At 52.9% G+C, this 17,935-nt stretch overlaps 1 protein-coding gene across 2 annotated transcripts in view; it reads left to right on the plus strand.

Moving 5' to 3' along the window:
• Window positions 1-16,984, plus strand: part of KDM4B (lysine demethylase 4B) — a 155,763-nt gene extending 138,779 nt beyond the window's left edge. For both annotated transcript variants that reach the window (XM_003788769.3, XM_012804561.1), the window contains 10 exons: window positions 1,082-1,260; window positions 2,405-2,627; window positions 4,037-4,113; window positions 4,302-4,357; window positions 4,613-4,721; window positions 11,844-12,029; window positions 12,108-12,272; window positions 12,610-12,729; window positions 16,061-16,153; window positions 16,802-16,984. In XM_003788769.3, the coding sequence (XP_003788817.1) occupies window positions 1,082-1,260; window positions 2,405-2,627; window positions 4,037-4,113; window positions 4,302-4,357; window positions 4,613-4,721; window positions 11,844-12,029; window positions 12,108-12,272; window positions 12,610-12,729; window positions 16,061-16,153; window positions 16,802-16,984 (1,391 nt within the window). The remainder of the gene's footprint in view (window positions 1-1,081; window positions 1,261-2,404; window positions 2,628-4,036; window positions 4,114-4,301; window positions 4,358-4,612; window positions 4,722-11,843; window positions 12,030-12,107; window positions 12,273-12,609; window positions 12,730-16,060; window positions 16,154-16,801) is intronic.
• The last annotated feature ends 951 nt before the right edge of the window (window positions 16,985-17,935 follow it).

The following is a 17,935-nucleotide window of genomic DNA, read 5'->3' on the forward strand; positions in this document are numbered from 1 at the left end:
TGGAGGTGGAGGTTTCAAACCTGGCTCCAGCTGGAGCTCCTGGTGTGGCAGGATCTGGCAGGCTGCCTCTGGAGGGCTTCTACCCAATAGCTTGGTCTCCTTCCCCTGGGGACTTCCCCACTCTCAGATCCCTAATGTGTCTTTTTGGTCAGGCCAGAGCTTTTGCATAGCCCCCAGACCCAGTGTGCATCCTGGGCTCTTTGGTGATGAAAGGAAGCCAGTGGCTCCATCCTTACCCCTAGGTGTCCCGGGGGTGCTTGGGGTCTTCCTTGGACTCAGCTGGCTGGACCACCTGGCCTGGGTTCTTGGGCCAGGAGTCTTGGCCTGAGGCTTCCTGAGTCAGGTTGTGCTGACCTCCCTGAGGTGAGGAACTAGGCCTGGCAGGCCAGACTTCCATTGAGCTGTGCTAAGGCTTGGGCTGCAGGAACAGTCACCCCACTTGTGGATAGCACTCCTGTTTTGTGTCCACATGGGGAGATTGGGGAACAGTGGCTGATAATGTAGGCCATCTGAGTTTAGCTAGGGACAGGTGACAGGCCAGGTGGAAGAGACTACTGTGGCTTCTTGCAGGCAGTGTCCACCAGCAGGTCGAGACCTGCATGGCTGCCTCCCTTGTGTGTGCCTCTGGGCACCTCACTGGCTTCCTAGGGCTCAGGTAGTCTGCTGAGCTCACATGCTCCCTGGCAGGCTGACCTGGGCCCCAGAGGTGAGAAAGGAGGTGATGGTCCCAACGTTTCATTGGTGATTGCCAACCTGTGCACAGACCTCAGAGCAGGCACAGACCAACAGGGCAATCTGGCCATGGAATTTTAGCTAGTCCTTGACTAGGAAGGCCCTGGGCGAGTGGGCAGCTCCAAATGTGTAGGGAGGAATAGAAGCCCAGGGTGGGGGCTCAGAGGTGGTGCTGGGGAGACCCCAGGGAGCAAGGTAGATGTGACCCTGCCTGTTCATGGAAACACGAACATTATGGTGCCAGCCAGGGTGGGTGCTATAAAGAGCCCCCCAGATGATTCTTGGATGTTCTTCCTGTGCTTAAGCTTCTCCCCTCCCCTCTCCTCTCCCTTCACCCATCTAATTTTAGAAGCATTCCCTTTTTCTGGAGAGGAGGATGTGAGTGACCCCGAGGCCTTGAGGTCTCTGCTGTCCCTGCAGTGGAAGAACAAGGCAGCCAGCTTCCAGGCTGAGAGGAAGTTCAATGCAGCAGCAGCCCTGACGGAGCCCTACTGCGCAATCTGCACTCTCTTCTACCCCTACAGCCAGGTGGCTGCTGTGGGCCCTGGGCATGGGGACCCCGTGGGGAGGCTCTGCAGGATCTGCCACTTTACCTGCAGAGAACCCCAAGTGGGGTCAGTGGAGGGGTGGGGAGTCTATTTGCTGCAGGAACCACAGATGGCTTAGGTGCTGGGCTCTTGCCATGTACCCCAAGAGGGGGCTCCTGTCCTGCACCCTGGTGTTCTAGGGGCCCGGGGGGCGGGGGGCTGCAGAGAGCCCAGTCTCCTCATTGTATTAGGATGTCTGTGTCATGAGCAATGAGGGTGGTTGGTGCAGGGGTGGAAGGCTAGGTTGATGACCTCAGCAGGCACCATGACCTAAGGGGCAGAGCAGCTAGGAGTAGCCTAGAGGGTACCGTGCAATCCTTGTGTGCTGTTGGCCAAGTGGGGCACCCTTGTCCACAGTCCTGTGTCTGGCAGCCTCCTATCTTCTGAGGGCTGGGGACCTAGCTTCCAGCCACCCAGCCCTGCCGGTTTTGGTTTTCCTTTGAGGAGTTCTCTTTTCTCCTAGTTTTCTACATCCCCAGGGCAAGACCATGCCCGCTTGTTCTGTGCCCCTAGCTTCTGTCCCCAGCTGGGTGTTTTTCTAGGCATTAGCTATGCTGTGTCTGATCTGGAGAGATAGCAGATGAGGGTTCCCAGGTCCCTGCCTTTGAGAGCTGCCCACAGCTCCCCTCTCTGAGTGGGATTTCATGTTCTGCTCATCGATACAAATGAGATGTATCTGGGCAGCTTTCCAGGTGCTTTCTGTCTTTTGTGCAGCTAGAGAGGCTGCTGGGAGCCAGAGAGGTGTTAGCCCCACTCAGCAGGCTGAGTTTTATGACTAATTTATTCATGCCCCACTGGCAAACCACAGTACCAGTGGGCCCTAAAGGCCAGTGTGGGTGTAGTATCTAAATGTGATCCTAGTGGAGGGTCTTCAGCAGGGCCAAGCCAGGCCAGGACTGTGTTTAGGGACTCCTAGGACTTCCAGTAGGGCTGGGAAAGGCACCCAGCCTGGTTTGATAGTGTCAGGTATGCCCACCACTGAGGCCACCCTGGAGCCCAGGGGGCATATCACACTCAGATCTCTGTCTGCCCCTGCCACCCCCTCCTGGGCTGGGCTCCTCACTGAGGCCACCCGCTTCCTGCAGTCTCTCCAGACTGAGAAGGAGATGCTCCAGCCATTGCTTGGGGAGGGCTTGTCAGCTGCTCCACCTTCCAAAAGTGGCCAGAAGACCCGGCCCCTGATCCCTGAGATGTGCTTCACCTCCGGCGGTGAGAACACAGAGCCGTTGCCTGCTAACTCCTACATTGGCGAGGATGGGACCAGCCCACTGATTGCATGTGCCACATGCTGCCTGCAGGTCCATGCCAGTGAGTGCCTCATCCCTCAGGGGTCCAGGAGGCTGTGGGTGCTCTAAGGGGTGGTGGGAGGGACCTGTGCCCTAGGCGTTGGGTGGCTGGCTAGCCCCTTACCCTGGGTGACTGCTAGGGCTGTCACAGGACCCCCGGGCAGGACTTCCACTGGCCTTCTCGTCCTTCCTGTAACGGCCGGTGGTCTTGAGTCTCATTATCTAGGGCAGGGTGGCCCTGCTCTTGGGCCACGCTGGCTCACTGAAGACAGCCCAGTGCTCTGGGCTACTGCAGGTCCCTAGGTGCCAGAGAGGACCATAGAGCCCAGGGCCCTGACCTCTAATGAGGCCTCTCTGGAAGAAAGCATCATGCACTGGGGTACTTTTCTCACCCTGACCTGCCCCTTAGATGGGGGCACTCACCTAATGTAAGGCCCAAGAGGACTAGAAACTTGCTTCTTCTCTTTCATCAGACTGTTCTCTTGAATCTCTCTCTTTGTCTTCAGTGGAGGCAGATGTCCCTGCCCTTGGCCCTGGCTGAGACTAGCCTGTCCTAGCTGGCCCTTCTGGACAGTTCTACAGGGTCCCAGCCTCACCACCCCTTTCCCTAGACTGGGAAGCAGCAGGAAGAGACCAGGAGCTGGTCAGGGCCCAGGTTTGGGGCCAGGGGTGGTTGGAATTGATGGCCAAAGTAAGACTCCTCAGTGATCAGGTTTTCTGATTTATCTCTGCTCTTCACCACCACCCTTCCTGAACCTGAGAGCTTAGCATGGGCACAGACAAGAAAATGGATATAAGCTCCTTGGGCGTAAAGGTGGGAGCAAATGTGAGACTGGTCTCCAAGGCAGGGAGAAGCTTTCTGGAGACATTTAATTTTCTGTGCCGCAGCCAAGGGAGCCAGCCGTAGATCTCTGTCTGGCCCTTCCCTGTGGGAGGCCCCAGGGAGGCTGCTTTGTCTCCTGGTCAGGAGCCTGTCTGTTCTGCCTTTCTGGGCCCAGGTTTGAGACTGGGGGCTCCAGACAGCGAGCCCTCACCAGGACTGCCTTCCGTGGTGCTGGGTAGCAAACCTGGGTGAGGCTTTATCTGGGGTGTGATTCTGCCTCTGACCCAGTCCTAGGGCCTCCCCTTTTTCCAAATCTGGGACCATATTCAAAGCCTGGGTAAGAAAAGCTGCTATTGTTGGGTGGTGTGGCAGGCCCCAGATAAGCAGGGGTGGGAGGTGTCACCAGCTAGGCATAGCAGACCCAGCAGGGGCCCCTCACTTTCTTGCATCCTTGACATCCAAGACACTTCCAGGCCTTTCTCTGGCTAAGCGCAGTGGCCTGGATTAGGGCAAGGGCAGTGGTGAAAGCAGTCACCCTAAACTCCAGGAGGCCCTGCTCCTCTATGTGTGGTCTTATCTGAGCCTCAGGAGCCCCCACTGTCCTCCAGGTTGCTACGGCATCCGCCCGGAGCTGGTCACGGAAGGCTGGACGTGTTCTCGGTGTTCGGCTGGTGCCTGGACTGCGGTAACTCAATCCCTGTGGCAGGGGAGTGCCCTCAGAGGCCGGATGACTCTTACACAGTGACTGTGCCTATGGCCTGCTGCCCCAACAACTCCACCTATCACTGTGGTGGCTGCTAGGGTGAAATGTCAGGACATGGGTGGGTTGATTTGTGAATCAGACCCCCTTACCTGCACTGTTTGGTCCCATAGGAATGCTGCCTGTGCAACCTGCGGGGCGGAGCGCTGCAGATGACCACTGAGAGGAGGTGGGTGGCATGCAGGGTTAGGGAGCCCAACTACCTGGGCAGCCCCTTGCTGCAGTGTCTTGTCCCCACTCTGCACCCCTCCTGTGAAGCTGCCAGTATTGTAGGTAGGGGATGGGGTGTGAGGAGGAGCAGTTGAGTGTCCAGATCTACCCTTGAGGTCCCCTAAGCCCTGACAGGGCTGATGACTTCATCCTGTCCTCCTCCTGTGACAAGCCATGAGAGGTGCACCTGTGACCCCCAAACCCCCCCCCTCAGGTGGATCCATGTGATCTGCGCCATTGCTGTCCCTGAGGCCCGGTTCCTGAATGTGATTGAACGCCACCCTGTAGACATCAGCGCCATCCCCGAGCAGCGGTGGAAACTGGTAAGTCCTGGAGGTCCAGTCTGACTCTGCTATTGCCCACGGACCAGCCAGCCTGGCATCTTCTTCTGGTCTGAAGCAGCCTCCTTGGAGGAGCAGCCTCCTCCAAGCTCCTGTGTTCCCATGTGGACTTGGGTAGCTGTGAGGAAGCCACCTCTACTGCTGTAGTTGAGCCTGCATGTTATTTTTTTAAACCATTTCCTTAGGCTCAAGGCACAAAAGTCAAAAGCAGGTCCCCAACCAGGTGTAGCTTCCTGGTTGGTGTGTGTCTGTAGAGTTGATCTTTGGGCTTTCAAGATCTGTAGGCTCTGTAGAGTTGATCTTTGTGCTTTCAAGGCTGCAAGCATTGCTTGGACTGTGGGCTCCATTCCTTTCTTACTAATGGCTGACCTCGCTTACTTTTTTTTTTAATATTAGGTTATTAAGTATGAAATGTCTGATTTCCTTAAGTACTAACTCTGACGTTTCACTTTGACACTTATTTTATTTTTATTGTGAAGATACATTTTCATTTTTCCAAATGCATGTTTTGGCTTATAATTATTATTCAAATCTTTTATAGAGAAAGTTTTGCAAAACCATACATAAGTGAAAAATTGATGCTCAAATATGAGGTCTATTGTGGAATCAATGCAGTGCAGACAGCTCAAAACATAAATGAAGTATTTGGGGAGGATGTGGCTAAAGAATGCACAATACTTTGAGAAGTTCCCTTCTGGTGATTTTAATCTTGAAAGTTAGCCACTGCCCTGAGACCAAGCTGGATAATGATAGTTGAAAGCTGTAGTGGAAGTGAATCTGTTTCAACATACATGTGAATTAGCAGCAAGGTTTGATGTTACTATTCCAACAATATTCGACCATTTAAAACAAATCATTAAGGTAAAGAAACTGAGTAACTGGGTTCAACATAAATTATGCAAGCATCAGAAGAAAAATCATGCTGAGGCTTGCTTTGCTTTGCTTTCATAACATAAAGGTGAACCATTTCTATACTGCAGGCGTCCTCAAACTACAGCCTGCGGGCCACATGCAGCCCACCTAGGACATTTATGGGGCCCTCCGGGTGTTTTTGCCACCGCTGCCTGTCCTGCTTAGCAGCTGATTCTTCCCAAGGCCCGCAGTTTGGCCCTCCAACGGTCTGAGGAACAGTGAACTGGTCCCCTGTTTAAAAAGTTTGAGGACCTCTGCATACTATATTGTTACATGTGATAAAAAATGGATTCTTTTTGACAATCAAAAGCATTCCGCATGGGTGGTGCCTATGGCTCATTGGGTAGGGTGCCAGCCCCATATACTGAGGGTGGTGGGTTCAAACCCGGCCCCGGCCAAACTGCAACAAAAAATAATGAGGCATCGTGCTGGGCACCTGTGGTCCCAGCTACTCAGGAGGCTGAGGCAGGAGAATCACCTTAAGCCCAGGAGTTGGAGGTTGCTGTGAGCTGTGTGACACCATGGCACTCTACCGAGGGCGATAAAGTCAGACTCTGTCTCTATGATAAAAAAAAAAAAAAACCCATTCGGCACAATGGTTGAATAAAATTGGAATTGCTGGGCGGCACCTATGGCTCAAGGAGTAGGGCACTGGCCCCATATGCTGAGGGTGGTGAGTTCAAACCCAGCCTTGGTCAAAAAACTGCAAAAAAACCAAAACAAAACCACACACACACAATAAAGACTGTCTCTATAAAACAATTAAAAAAAAATTAGAATTGCCAAAACTAGATGTTCATCAAAAAAAGCTAATGGTGTCTTCTGTTTGGTGGTCCAGCATGGGTATCATCCATACAGCGGTGTCCAACCTTTTTGTTCTTCTGAATCACATTGGAAGCATAAGCATTGTCTTGGGCCACATGTTATATACACAAACATATATATGTTATATATGTAATGAAAGTTGATTAGCAAAAGAAAGGTCTATGCATACTTTTTGTGATATCCAACACCACAGATAAGCAAAAAAGACCTCACAAATCAGCATGCAGCCCATGGGCTACAGGTCAATCACCTTGCACTACAGCTTCACAAAACCTGGTCAATCAATTATAGCAGATATCTACTGCGATCTATCAAATGACTGATAAGGACGCTTGTGATTGAACAACAAGATTAGTCAGTAGAAATAAGCCAATCCTCCCTTAAGATAATACTTGATTAACCAGACACAATGGCTGATGCCTTTAGTCCCAGCACTTGGGAGGGTGAGGTGGGTGAATTGCCTAAGCTCACAGGTTCAGAGCGAGATCCCATCTCTAAAAATTAGTTGGGTGTTATGACAGGCACCTGTAGACCCAGCTACTTGGGAGGCTGAGGCAAGAGGATCACTTGAACCCAAGAGTTTGAGGTTGCTTTGAGCCACAGCACTCAAGGGTGACCAAGTAAGACTGTCTCAAAAGAAAAAAAAGTAGATAATACTTGATCACATGACACACAGACAACACTGCTCAAACTTCGGAAGCTGGACTTGGAAATTCTTTGTCATCCACCATATTCCCCAGACCTTTAACCAACTGACAATCCAGGTTTTGGGCCACTTCTTTTTTTTTCTTTTTATTGAGATAGGGTCTCAGTCACACTGGGGTTGAATGCTGTGGTGTCTTAGCTCACAGCAACCTTACACTCTTGGGCTCAAGTGATTCTCTTCCCTCAGCCTCCAAAGTAGTTGGGACTACAGGTGCGTGACACAACACCCAGCTATTTTTAGAGACAGGGTCTCATTGTGGTTCAGGTTGGTCTTGAACTCCTAAGCTCAGACAATCCAGAGTTGGCCTCCCAGAGTGCTGCAGTTACAGCCACTGCACCGACCTTGAGCCACTTCTTGTAAGGAAAAAATAGTCAATTCTTAATAAGCCTTGGAAAACAACTTTTGTGATTTCATCTCGTCTCGTTCTCCAGGTTCCTCTGCTGCTGGCTATATAAACTGCCATTAAGATGGCAGAACTCGGCTCGGCGCCTGTGGCTTAAGCGGCTAAGGCGCCAGCCACATACACCTAAGGTGGTGGGTTCGAATCCCCCGCCCGGGCCCGCCAAACAACAATGATGGCTGCAACCAAAAAAAATGGCCAGGCGTTGTGGCGGGCGCCTGTAGTCCCAGCTACTTAGGAGGCTGAGGCAGGAGACTCGCTTGAGCCCAGGAGTTGGAGGTTGCTGTAAGCGTGATGCCATGGCACTCTACCCAGGGGGACAGCTTGAGGCTCCGTCTAAAAAAAAAAAAAAAAAGATGGCAGAACTGTGTCGATAGTTTAGCACACATTTTGATTAATTCTACTGCTGCTTCTGTGAGATGTATCAACTAAACTTTTATTTCGAAATAAGACATTTCATATTTAATGGTAATAGTGGTTACCATGAGACCTGCCCTCTGAGTGCTGTGGACTATAGGCATGATGGTAGACTGTGGGTCCCTAGAATTTACCTTGTGAGGAACTAACACATTGCACCTCCCAAACAGCAGCTCCCTTTCATCCTACCCACAGCCTCTGTACTCACTATCCACCCTGCTTCTGGGTGTGCACGTGTTTTATAGACCTACAGACCTATAGACCTATAGACCTTCCTATAGTGGAATCATGTAGGATTTGTCGTCTGTGACTGGCTTTTTTCACTGAACATAATGTCCTCCAGGTTCACCCATATTCATCCAAGGCTCACCTAAATACGGCAGGATTTTCTTTTTCATGGCTGAGTAATATTTCATGATGTGGGTAGGCCATGTGGTGTTCACCCCTTAACCCGGAATGGACATTTGGGTTGTTTCCCAGTCTCAGGAATCCCACTGTCTTTTTGAGATTCCAGTTTCATCTACTTTGGATAAATACTCAGAGTGTGATTGCTTTGCTAGATCAGAGTCTAGTTCTGGTTTTAGTATTTTGAGGAGCTTCCATGCTCTTCTCTCCAGTTAGTACGCTAATTTACATTCCCACCTACAGGGTGCAAGGCTTCCCTGTTCTTCATAGCCACCACCAACACGTGTCTTCTCTGAACTTTTTGCTGATAGCTATCCAGACAGGAGTGAGGTGACATGTCGCTGTGGTTTTGATTTGCATTTGCCTGGCATTAGTGACTCTGAGCATCTCTCACATTCCTGCTGGCTGTCTGTGTGGTCTTTGGAAAAATGTGTACTTGTATCATTTGTCTATTTTAACCTGGTTACATGGTTTTTTGCTATTGAGAAGAAGGATTTCATCACTGGCTTCTCTAGGTGTACATTGAGCTGCTCCCCCCTCCTTTGAGGAACATAGCTATCCTTGGGCATGGGGATGCTTTGGGAGTCCCTCTTGCTGCATACTGCTCTTGCTGATCACAGTTATCCCTTGGAGTGGTCAGAGCTGAAACTATAATTCCCTAGCCAGCCAGCTATGTGACTCTGGATAGATTCCTTGACTTCTCTGTGTCTCTGCCTTTTTCTCTGTGTATCATGGTACTAGCAACCCCCATACCCCAACAGGGCCATAGCATTAGCTGAGCCAACTCTATGTGCTACCAGCTGTTAGCTGCTTGTCATCACTCCACCTCCTCAATGCGGCCCCACACATGTCATCTGAGCAGTACCAGTGAGGGAGATGTCCCTGCCCCACCTGTTCTGCTACTGAGGAACTGGGACCTTCAGGGACAGTGGTCCACACCCAGGCTCTAGCTCTAGACACTGTCCTCCATACTCTGGCTCCCTGAGGCCTTTCCATACCTGCCTGAAAACCACATTGAGTCAGCCCATGACTCAGTTTCCTGTTTGCCCTCAGGACCTTGTCCAGCCAAAAACTGAGGAGAGCCTGGCATAGGCAGAGGGCTCAGGACTCATTGGAATGCATCCCAATCACTGAGGGACTCTCCAGTGGAATAGGCTTGTCTCTCATCCCTGGAACCTCCACACTGTCTCCTGGGCATCAGGGCTCTGCCCTCAGCCGGGCACCACACAGCAACCTGGCAGTTTTTTCTGCTGTTTGTTTCCCTGGCCACCTGTGATAGTTCTGGGTATAGACACTAAAGACTCAACTCAGGCCATAGCAGGAGGCAGATGCATTAGGCTCTGGGGTTGGTGCCAGCTGGGAGTCCTGCAAGGACAGGACTGATGCCCTCTACAGATTCCAGCTTCTCATGCACTGATACAGGTACCCACAGCCTGGCATGTTGGGACACTGCACTCAGAGCCCACAGGTGCAGGGCCACCTACTCAGGGCCCAGCAGACAGCCCAGGAGCCCACCTGGAAGGGGAGGCCCAGGCCACAAAGTACAGCAGCTCACACCAGACCTGCCTGGCTCTGGTGATCAGGGGGCTGGCAGTCTAAGGGCGATTCCTCTGGGCGGCAGTGACTCAGCCCATGAGCACAGGCGTGAAAGGCTTCATCATTCAGGTGGAGTGATGGTGTGGTGCGGGCGCTGTGATAAATCCTCCCTCCCAGACGCTTTATGGATCATCTGACATTTCCAGCATGCAGCCTCTTCATTACCAGTGCTTGTAACGATGAATTAAAAATCCTTTTACACAAGGCTTGCTTGTACTGCTTAATGGAGCCTTGCAAGGAAGCAGTGGTTAACCTCTGCCTGCCCAACCACCCACCCCCTTCCAGACCATGGGCATCCGTCCATCAGCCTGATTCCTGATGGGGGTCCTGGTAAATGCAGACTGGTTGTAGCTCTGACAGCTGAAGCCCAGACCAGTGCTCAGGAGCTCTCCCTCACCAGCCTGGGATAGCTGCTGGCAGCTGGCTAGACATACCAGAGGCTTCCAGGAGGAATAGGAGGTCTGAGAGGAGCTCAGGATGGGGGTAGTTAGCACCAGGGACCAGGCACATTGAACCCACTTTATCTGCTCTCCAGCTTGTTTTGAGGTTTGGGGGCACAGAGAAAGAGTGAAGGGTATTCTCTGCCCCCTCAGGTGTTGGGGGAGTGTTTCCTTTTTTAGTGGACAGCCACCAGGCACAAGAATGTAGGTTGGGGACAGTGGTGGGCATCTGCTTCCTCTGGTCCTGGACCCCTTCCAGGCCCCCCATGGACCAAAAGACCCTCATCTCCAGCATGCATGGTATAGCTACGAGGCTCTTCGGACCAAGGCCCAGGGAGGGAGGTGACTTGCCTGAGGGAGTCAAGCATACTGAACACCTGCCCTGAGGCCACAAGTGTGGCATGTTGTTGGGGACCTAACGTTTAGGAGGTGGTGGCTTTCAGTGACCCTGGCCTTGGGTCTACACTGCAGCCCCAAAGCAGTTCTAAAGGGACGTGGTGCACGTTCTTCAGGATGAGGAAGCTTAGGTAACTTAGATAATGAGCGGACACAGGCAGCTGTGCACCAGGGTTTCTCCTAGGCCTGTGCTGTGTGGCTGGGCTGTCCAGGAGTCCCAGATGCCCATAGGTGACATGTTCAAGGAAGCTCAGCCATCTGCTGGGGTCATACTAGAGCCTTTGCCCCAGGAGCCCTCCAGGGAGTGAAGCTGCTGCTCTGGTGGGGAGGAGGCGTGGGCCTAGAGGGTTAACACCGTGTGAGTCATGTTGTGTATCAGTACTTGTCCCTGCCGGCAGAGAATTGGGTATTGACAGTTTAATAATGAGATCTCATTGCCATCGATTGGTGCTCACAGCTGCACTGCTGCGGGCAGTCCCTTTGCTCATCTGGATTTTGAACATGGTTTATAGAGCGATAAGGGCCCTGATTATTAAATGCTCAGAGTGACAGATATGGAGACAGTGCCGGATGCTGACACAAGGCAGAGATGACCTGCAGCTCTGGCTTCCGGGGAAAAGATCACACTCAGGTGCCCCCCTCCCCCATGAAGGAGGCTGCTCTGCAGTACCTTTTACCAAAAACTGAGATAAAAAGCTTCACTGTAACCATTCTCAAGTGTACTACTCAGTGGTTTTTGGTATATTCACAGAGTTGGGTAGCCGTCACCTCTTGTGTAGTTCTAGAACATTCCATCACCCCCCAAAAGTAACCCCATCTCCCATCAGCAGCCACTTCCTATCCACTCCCTCAGTCCTTAGGCGTCCACTTCTGTTCCTGAGGGTCCTTCTACTCTGGCTTCCCTCCTCACCAGGGTGTGGGGGTGTGCTATGGTTCTCTAGTCCTGGGGCTGGGGACAGTCCTGGGGGCTAGCAGACTCCCCGCCCATGCTGCCCGTATCCCTGCAGAAGTGTGTGTACTGCCGGAAGCGGATGAAGAGGGTGTCGGGCGCTTGCATCCAGTGCTCCTATGAACGCTGCTCCACCTCCTTCCACGTCACCTGTGCTCATGCAGCCGGCGTGCTCATGGAGCCCGACGACTGGCCCTATGTGGTCTCCATCACTTGCCTCAAGCACAAGGCGGGCGGCCACCCTGTGAGTGTCCCTGCCCACCACCCCTCTTCTCCTCCAGTCCCCCTCTCCCTGTGCTGACTCCTGCTCCCTCCCACCCAGGTCCAGCTCCTGAGGGCCGTGTCCCTGGGCCAGGTAGTCATCACTAAGAACCGCAACGGGCTGTACTACCGCTGCCGCGTCATCGGCACCACTGCGCAGACCTTCTATGAAGTGAACTTTGACGATGGGTCCTATAGCGACAACCTGTACCCGGAGAGCATTACCGTGAGCTGGGGCGGGGCTGGGTGGGACTTGTGGGTGGGGGCAGGGAGGAGGGGAGGCTACAACAAGGAAGCCAGGACCTGGCTTCATCCCTTCAGTCTGTTGCAGGGTCACCTACTCCCCAGGCCTCAGGCTGGAGATGCCACTCTGGTTCTCTAGGGATGAGGCAGAAACCACTGTTGGTTTGACTTAGGCCTACAGTGAGGTGGTACCTCCAGCTCACTTGGAATTTGGGGCAGAGGACTTGGCTGGTGGGCACAGGAGAGGGTCCAAGATCCAGGTGAGCTTCCAGGTGCCCAGGTGAGTGGCTCGAACCTTACCATCTGCCCTCTGTCCACAGAGCAGGGATTGTGTCCGGCTTGGGCCCCCTGCTGAGGGTGAGTCAGTGGAGCTACGGTGGACAGACGGCAACATCTACAAGGCCAAGTTCATCTCCTCTGTGACCAGTCACATCTGCCAGGTAAGGGGGACCTCTCTGCCCCCACAGAGCCTACCCACCCTGTTTTTGGGGGCATGGCTCAGCCACTTATGCCAGGGACTGACATGGGCCATGCCAAGTGAGGCTCAGGCTTGGCCAGCCCTGACTCCCAGCCTAATTCCAGAGCACAGGGCTTGTTAGTTCTCAGGGCTGAGAGGGACTTCTTTTCTTCTGCTATTCCCCTCTGAGAGATGTCTTCCCTTTTTTTTTTTTTTTTTTGCATGGTGGAATATGCCCCAGCCCTGGACAGCTCTGCCTAGTGGTGGGGAGGAGGTGGTGCCATCCTACTGAAGCTTCCTTTCCATGTATGCAGCCTAGAACGTAGTGCTCACAAAGAATCTTGAAGCAGGGTGGGTGTTGAGTGAGCCACAGTCAAGTCCTGCTAGCTGTAGGCAACATCTGTGTCCCTGATCTTTACTGTCAGGCAGTATCTACCTGACAGTTGCCATAACCCTGAGTGTCAGGGCACCCCCCCCCCACTTCCTGTTGCATAGTCCCACTGTGGGAGGATGGGACACCATCGCAGACCCCATTGTGGGGTCCATGGTGACCAGGTGTCCCTTTGGCATTTCCCCATTCCCCCATGGATGGCCCCCTGCCCAATGAGAAGTCTTCTGCAGGAAGCAGTTAGTGTAGACAGTGGTCTCTGGGACTGTGGGTGAAGAGATGCTGTCTGCCTGGAGCCTCCTGAGAGTAGACTGGAACTGGACGCTGGACATGGGAGGTCCTGCCAGGATCTGTGAAAGCGGGTGGAAGGTTGTTTGAGAAATCAGGCCACACACCTGCTAATCTGCCTCCCTCCATCAAGAAAACTGTGATGATTAAAAAAAGACATGAAAAATTAAACTAATAAATTCATAGCTGTGCTTGAAAACAACAGGGAAATTCATGGTGGATTTTGGCTACACATCCCAAAAAGGAGCCCAAAGAAGCAGACCTGGCCTGGCTGGTAAACAGGAAGCTGTGACCACTCAGACGTTCTCAGGATAATTGTCAAGTCACCAGACACCCAGGCAAGGGCAGTGACAGGGAGGAAGCAGAACTAATAGGCCTCAGCAGTGAGGTCCTATTGCACCTGCAGAGTGTGGGGGCAGGATGGTGATGGTCCTGTGCTGGCTAAAGAGTTTGGAAATCAGTGCAGGTGGTTCAGAAGGAAAGCAGGCTACAGGTTTGGGTAAGAGAGATATAGCTGCCACTATGGAGTGCCTGCCTACCCCAGAGGCAGCCATGGGACTCCTGGGTAGCTGGGCAGGTCTGGTCCAGGTGGTATAAGGTCTGCTTACTTGCTGGCCCCCCAGACCTTGCTCACTGGGACTTCAGGAGCCCGACCTTCCGGAACATTTGGAGCATGTTTCCTCTTAGACATGATACACCAAGATAGCTTTGAAATGTGCTAAGTGGATATTACCACATGGGGACCGAGGCCAAGGTGAACAGGCCCCTGTGTGACTTCTCACAGCTGCCAGGAAAGACTTAAAAACAGATTCTGCCTTAAAGATCTGCCTGTGGAGACTCACAGTTAAAGTTCAGGTTCTAGGAGGCCTCCAGAGAGGGAACTATACAACTCTCCCATCAGTCCATGTTTCCCAAGTTAAGCACAGGATGTTTCCTTGAGAGCCCACGTGGCTCAGGCAGGATGGTGAGCTGTGTTCTTCCTCTTAAGAATCTAGAGCGGATCTCCCCAGTCCTTCTGACCTAGAAACCTGAGCTAGTTTCATTTGAGTTTCTGGAACTCGCTTTTTCCTCCCAGGGAGCTTGTATCATAGTGTGCAGCAAGGCCACACCAGGGCTGGAGGGGCTGTGTACTGGGAACTTCTGCCCACAGCTGAGCTAAGATCATGGCAACCCTGGGGGTGGATCTGAGCATACAGACTCGGGGCCCCTGCCTGATTCTCCTCACTGCAGAGGGGAAGGGAAGGGACCTCTCCCTTTGGAATCAACTTTACAAACAAGATGGAAAAGGCATGCAGGGGCTGGCATGTGGCTCCTCTGCATAGCCTGAGAAGTCATTGCTGTCCTCCAGGACACATCTAGGAGAACAGTTAGTATCTGCATGTCCAAATTAGGGACTGAGGCCAGGCCTTCTCCTGCCTGCACGGGGCTAAGAGGCCAGTGGTACCCACAGCAGCTGCTCTTTCTCTGATGTCCACCTCTTATCTCTGTCTCACCAGTCCTTGGAGAATCACAGTGACCAGTGGGCTTGGGCCAAGGGCCACCTTGAGGCAGAGTCTGTGCTTTCTTGGTGGCAGGGCTGGGCTTCCCTCAGATGTCTGCGCCTGGGCAGGCTGTGTGTCTATGAGCTTTTTAACACTCATCCTCATTGATATTCTTAGTGTTTATTTGAGGTTTTTAAATTTTCTGTTTTAGAGACTGGGTCTCTCTTTGTCACCCAGGCTGGAGTGCAGTGGTGTAATCACAGCTCACTACAGCCTGTAATTCCTGGGTTCAAGCGATCCTCCTGCCTCAGCCTCGTAAACTGCTGGACTATAGATGTGTTTGAGTTTTTAAATATGGAAAGCAAGTTCTCTGTAATTGGAGCCTTCTGCTCCCCAGAGGAGAATGGCCACTGGGGTTAGGGAGTGACTACAGTACGCTTCCTAGGCAAAGAGACACGTTCCTGTTGCTTTTATGAAACAGGCCTCGGTGCACACAACTCCTTCAGGTGATAATGGTGCCGTGTCACCAAAAGAGCCCCAAGGGCACCTCTGCATGCCCAAGCTGGGCCTTGTTCCTCTTAGGAAGAAGTGGAGAGCCCAAGCTTCTCAGGGAGAGGAGCACGTGGGGTGGACACGTGTCTCCAATGTGTCTGCCTCTCTGAGTGAAGGCAGGCTGTGACCAAGCCGTTATCAGGGGCCCATGCATGAGTCAGGAGCCCTGTCCTCAGCCTTCTAGTCAGGGGCCTCCTGAACTTGGGCCTCGGCATTGTCTTGGCCTGACCATGTTCATCTCCAGAACTAGTTAGGATGCCACTTCCGAGCCACATCTGCCCATCCAGCTGTCTCTGTCCTCTTGCCCCAGGGCTGTGTCTGTCAGCCTCTAGAACCTGAGCTTGTGGGTGGCAGGGGGTAAGGGTGCTATCTCTCCCTAGAGGCTGTGGGAGCCTGTTCTGCCTCAGCTGTCCTGCATCTACTTCTGAGGGCCCCTTCGCCTGCTCCCTGGAGGTTGTATGGGGATGTGGCTAGGGTGAGCTTCAGCCTGTAGCAGGGCCCTTCCAGTGTACATGGCCTTTGTCAAGCAGAGGTGGCCTGCGTGGGCCACATGTCCCATCTGGAGGTGTCAGGACCTGAGAACACTGTGCCTGTTCCTTCCGCAGGTGGAGTTTGAAGATGGGTCCCAGCTGACAGTGAAGCGCGGAGACCTCTTCACACTGGAGGAGGAGCTGCCCAAGAGGGTGCGATCAAGGCTGGTGAGTGTCCGTTTCAGTCATGGGCACTGCCCCCAGGAGGTGTTGGCCACCTTCCTCCTTGGCCTTAGCCCCCTGGACACCTGTAGGGCTCAGCCTGTCCCCCTGCCTCTGCATAGCTTGATGCTGCCCTGCTTTGTGGAGTGGGTGTGGGGGTGCCCAGTGCCTTCACTCAGCCCACATATACCTTATATACTGCCAAACCTGGGTGCATGACCCAGGTTTCTGAACACAAACAAAATCCCACTACCCAGGTTGACAGTTTAAAAAAAAAAGCTTTCCTAAACTCTCTCTCATTAAATGGGAAGAGTGAGGCCTGGAGGCAGAGAGGTTTTGGGAAGCAGGTGGCCATGGCTGAGATGAATGGGCCTAGAGGTGGTTGTGCTTACTTCAGTCCAGCCTCAGAGAGCAGGCAGGAACAGCCAGACAGACTGTCTAGTCTCCTGTGGGGCAGAGGCGAGGCAAAGGTACAGGCTCCTTGCTCGCAGGATTGGGGATACATGTGGAGATAGGAGGCCACAGAGCAGCTGTCCCCAGTAATCGGTGGTCTGTATCCAGCTAACTTATTTTGGATGTCACTTGCAGAGGAGCAGTGGCCAGGGCCCAGCAGATCCCCACCACACTAACAAGGCACTCTCTGCTGTCCTACAGTCGCTGAGCACAGGGGCCCTGCAGGAGCATACCTTCTCTGGGGAGGAAGCAAAGGCTGCCAAGCGCCCGCGTGTGGGCATTCCACTCACCACCGCCACCGAGGACATGGGGCGGAACCCGGACTACTTGGCCTTCATGGAGAACCTCCTGCAGGTGCAGGGCCGGCCTGGAGCCCCCTTCTAGGACAGACAGCTGCTTGGGAGACCCTCAGCCCCGCCAGGCAGACCAATTGTGCCCCAGGCATTTGCTGGCTGTGACGTCCTGTCCTTACCTCCTCGTCAGGTGTCCCCCTAGGGCCATGGGAGCGAGCAGGACGCCAGCACGCGGCCCCGGACTCAGGGAGCAGGGCCAGGCAGGCTCAGGGGCTGGCCAGGGCACGTACCCCACTCAACTACTCAGAATTTTAAACCATGTAAGCTCTCTTCTTGAAAAGGTGCTACCGCATTGCCTACTGAGCAGCCTTTGAGATTGTGACTTCTGTACATAAATCACCTTTGTGAGGTTCTTTCTATAAATACATATTGTTTTAAAAAAATGCAAGAAAAAAGGAAAACAAAGAAAAGGAAAAAAAATCCCCAAAGTTGTTTTCTAGATTTGTGGCTTTAAAAACAAAACAAGACACAACATGTTCTTCTTCTCAGAACCAAGATTTGCTGAGAGATCAAAGCATCTCATCGTTTTTTTTCTGTTTGTTGTTGTTTTAAAATATTATTTGTCTATAGAGCAGGCAGGGAAGGAAGTGTGTGGTGGGCAGAATGTCCTTACAGCTCAAGGTGACTCCGCAGCTGTCATGAGACCAGCAGTGGTCCAGGAGGGTGGGTAGGTGGAATGGTCCAGTCACTCATGGTCTCACCAGCACCCTGAGAGTAGCTGGGGCTCCCTGTGGTGGCCCCCTTTTTTTGCCCCTTTGCAAAGTAACCACCTTCTCCTCCAGGCTGTCTTGTCGCAGGTGCTCAAGGGGCCTCTTTCCAGAGCAGGCTCAGGGTGAGGGAGTAGCTTCCTGGCTGTCAGGTGCCACTCTGAGCCAGTCAGCGGGACATGACCTGAGTCAGGCCCGTGGGGTAGCCCAGGGCCATCCATTTCCATGCTGGGCCAGCCTAGTGACCTTAGGTCTGGCCACCTGCACACTGCTCT

This window comes from Otolemur garnettii, unplaced genomic scaffold (genome assembly GCF_000181295.1).
Source record: "Otolemur garnettii isolate 467f Iridium unplaced genomic scaffold, OtoGar3 scaffold00029, whole genome shotgun sequence".
In the NCBI taxonomy this organism is placed as follows: Eukaryota; Metazoa; Chordata; class Mammalia; order Primates; family Galagidae; genus Otolemur; species Otolemur garnettii.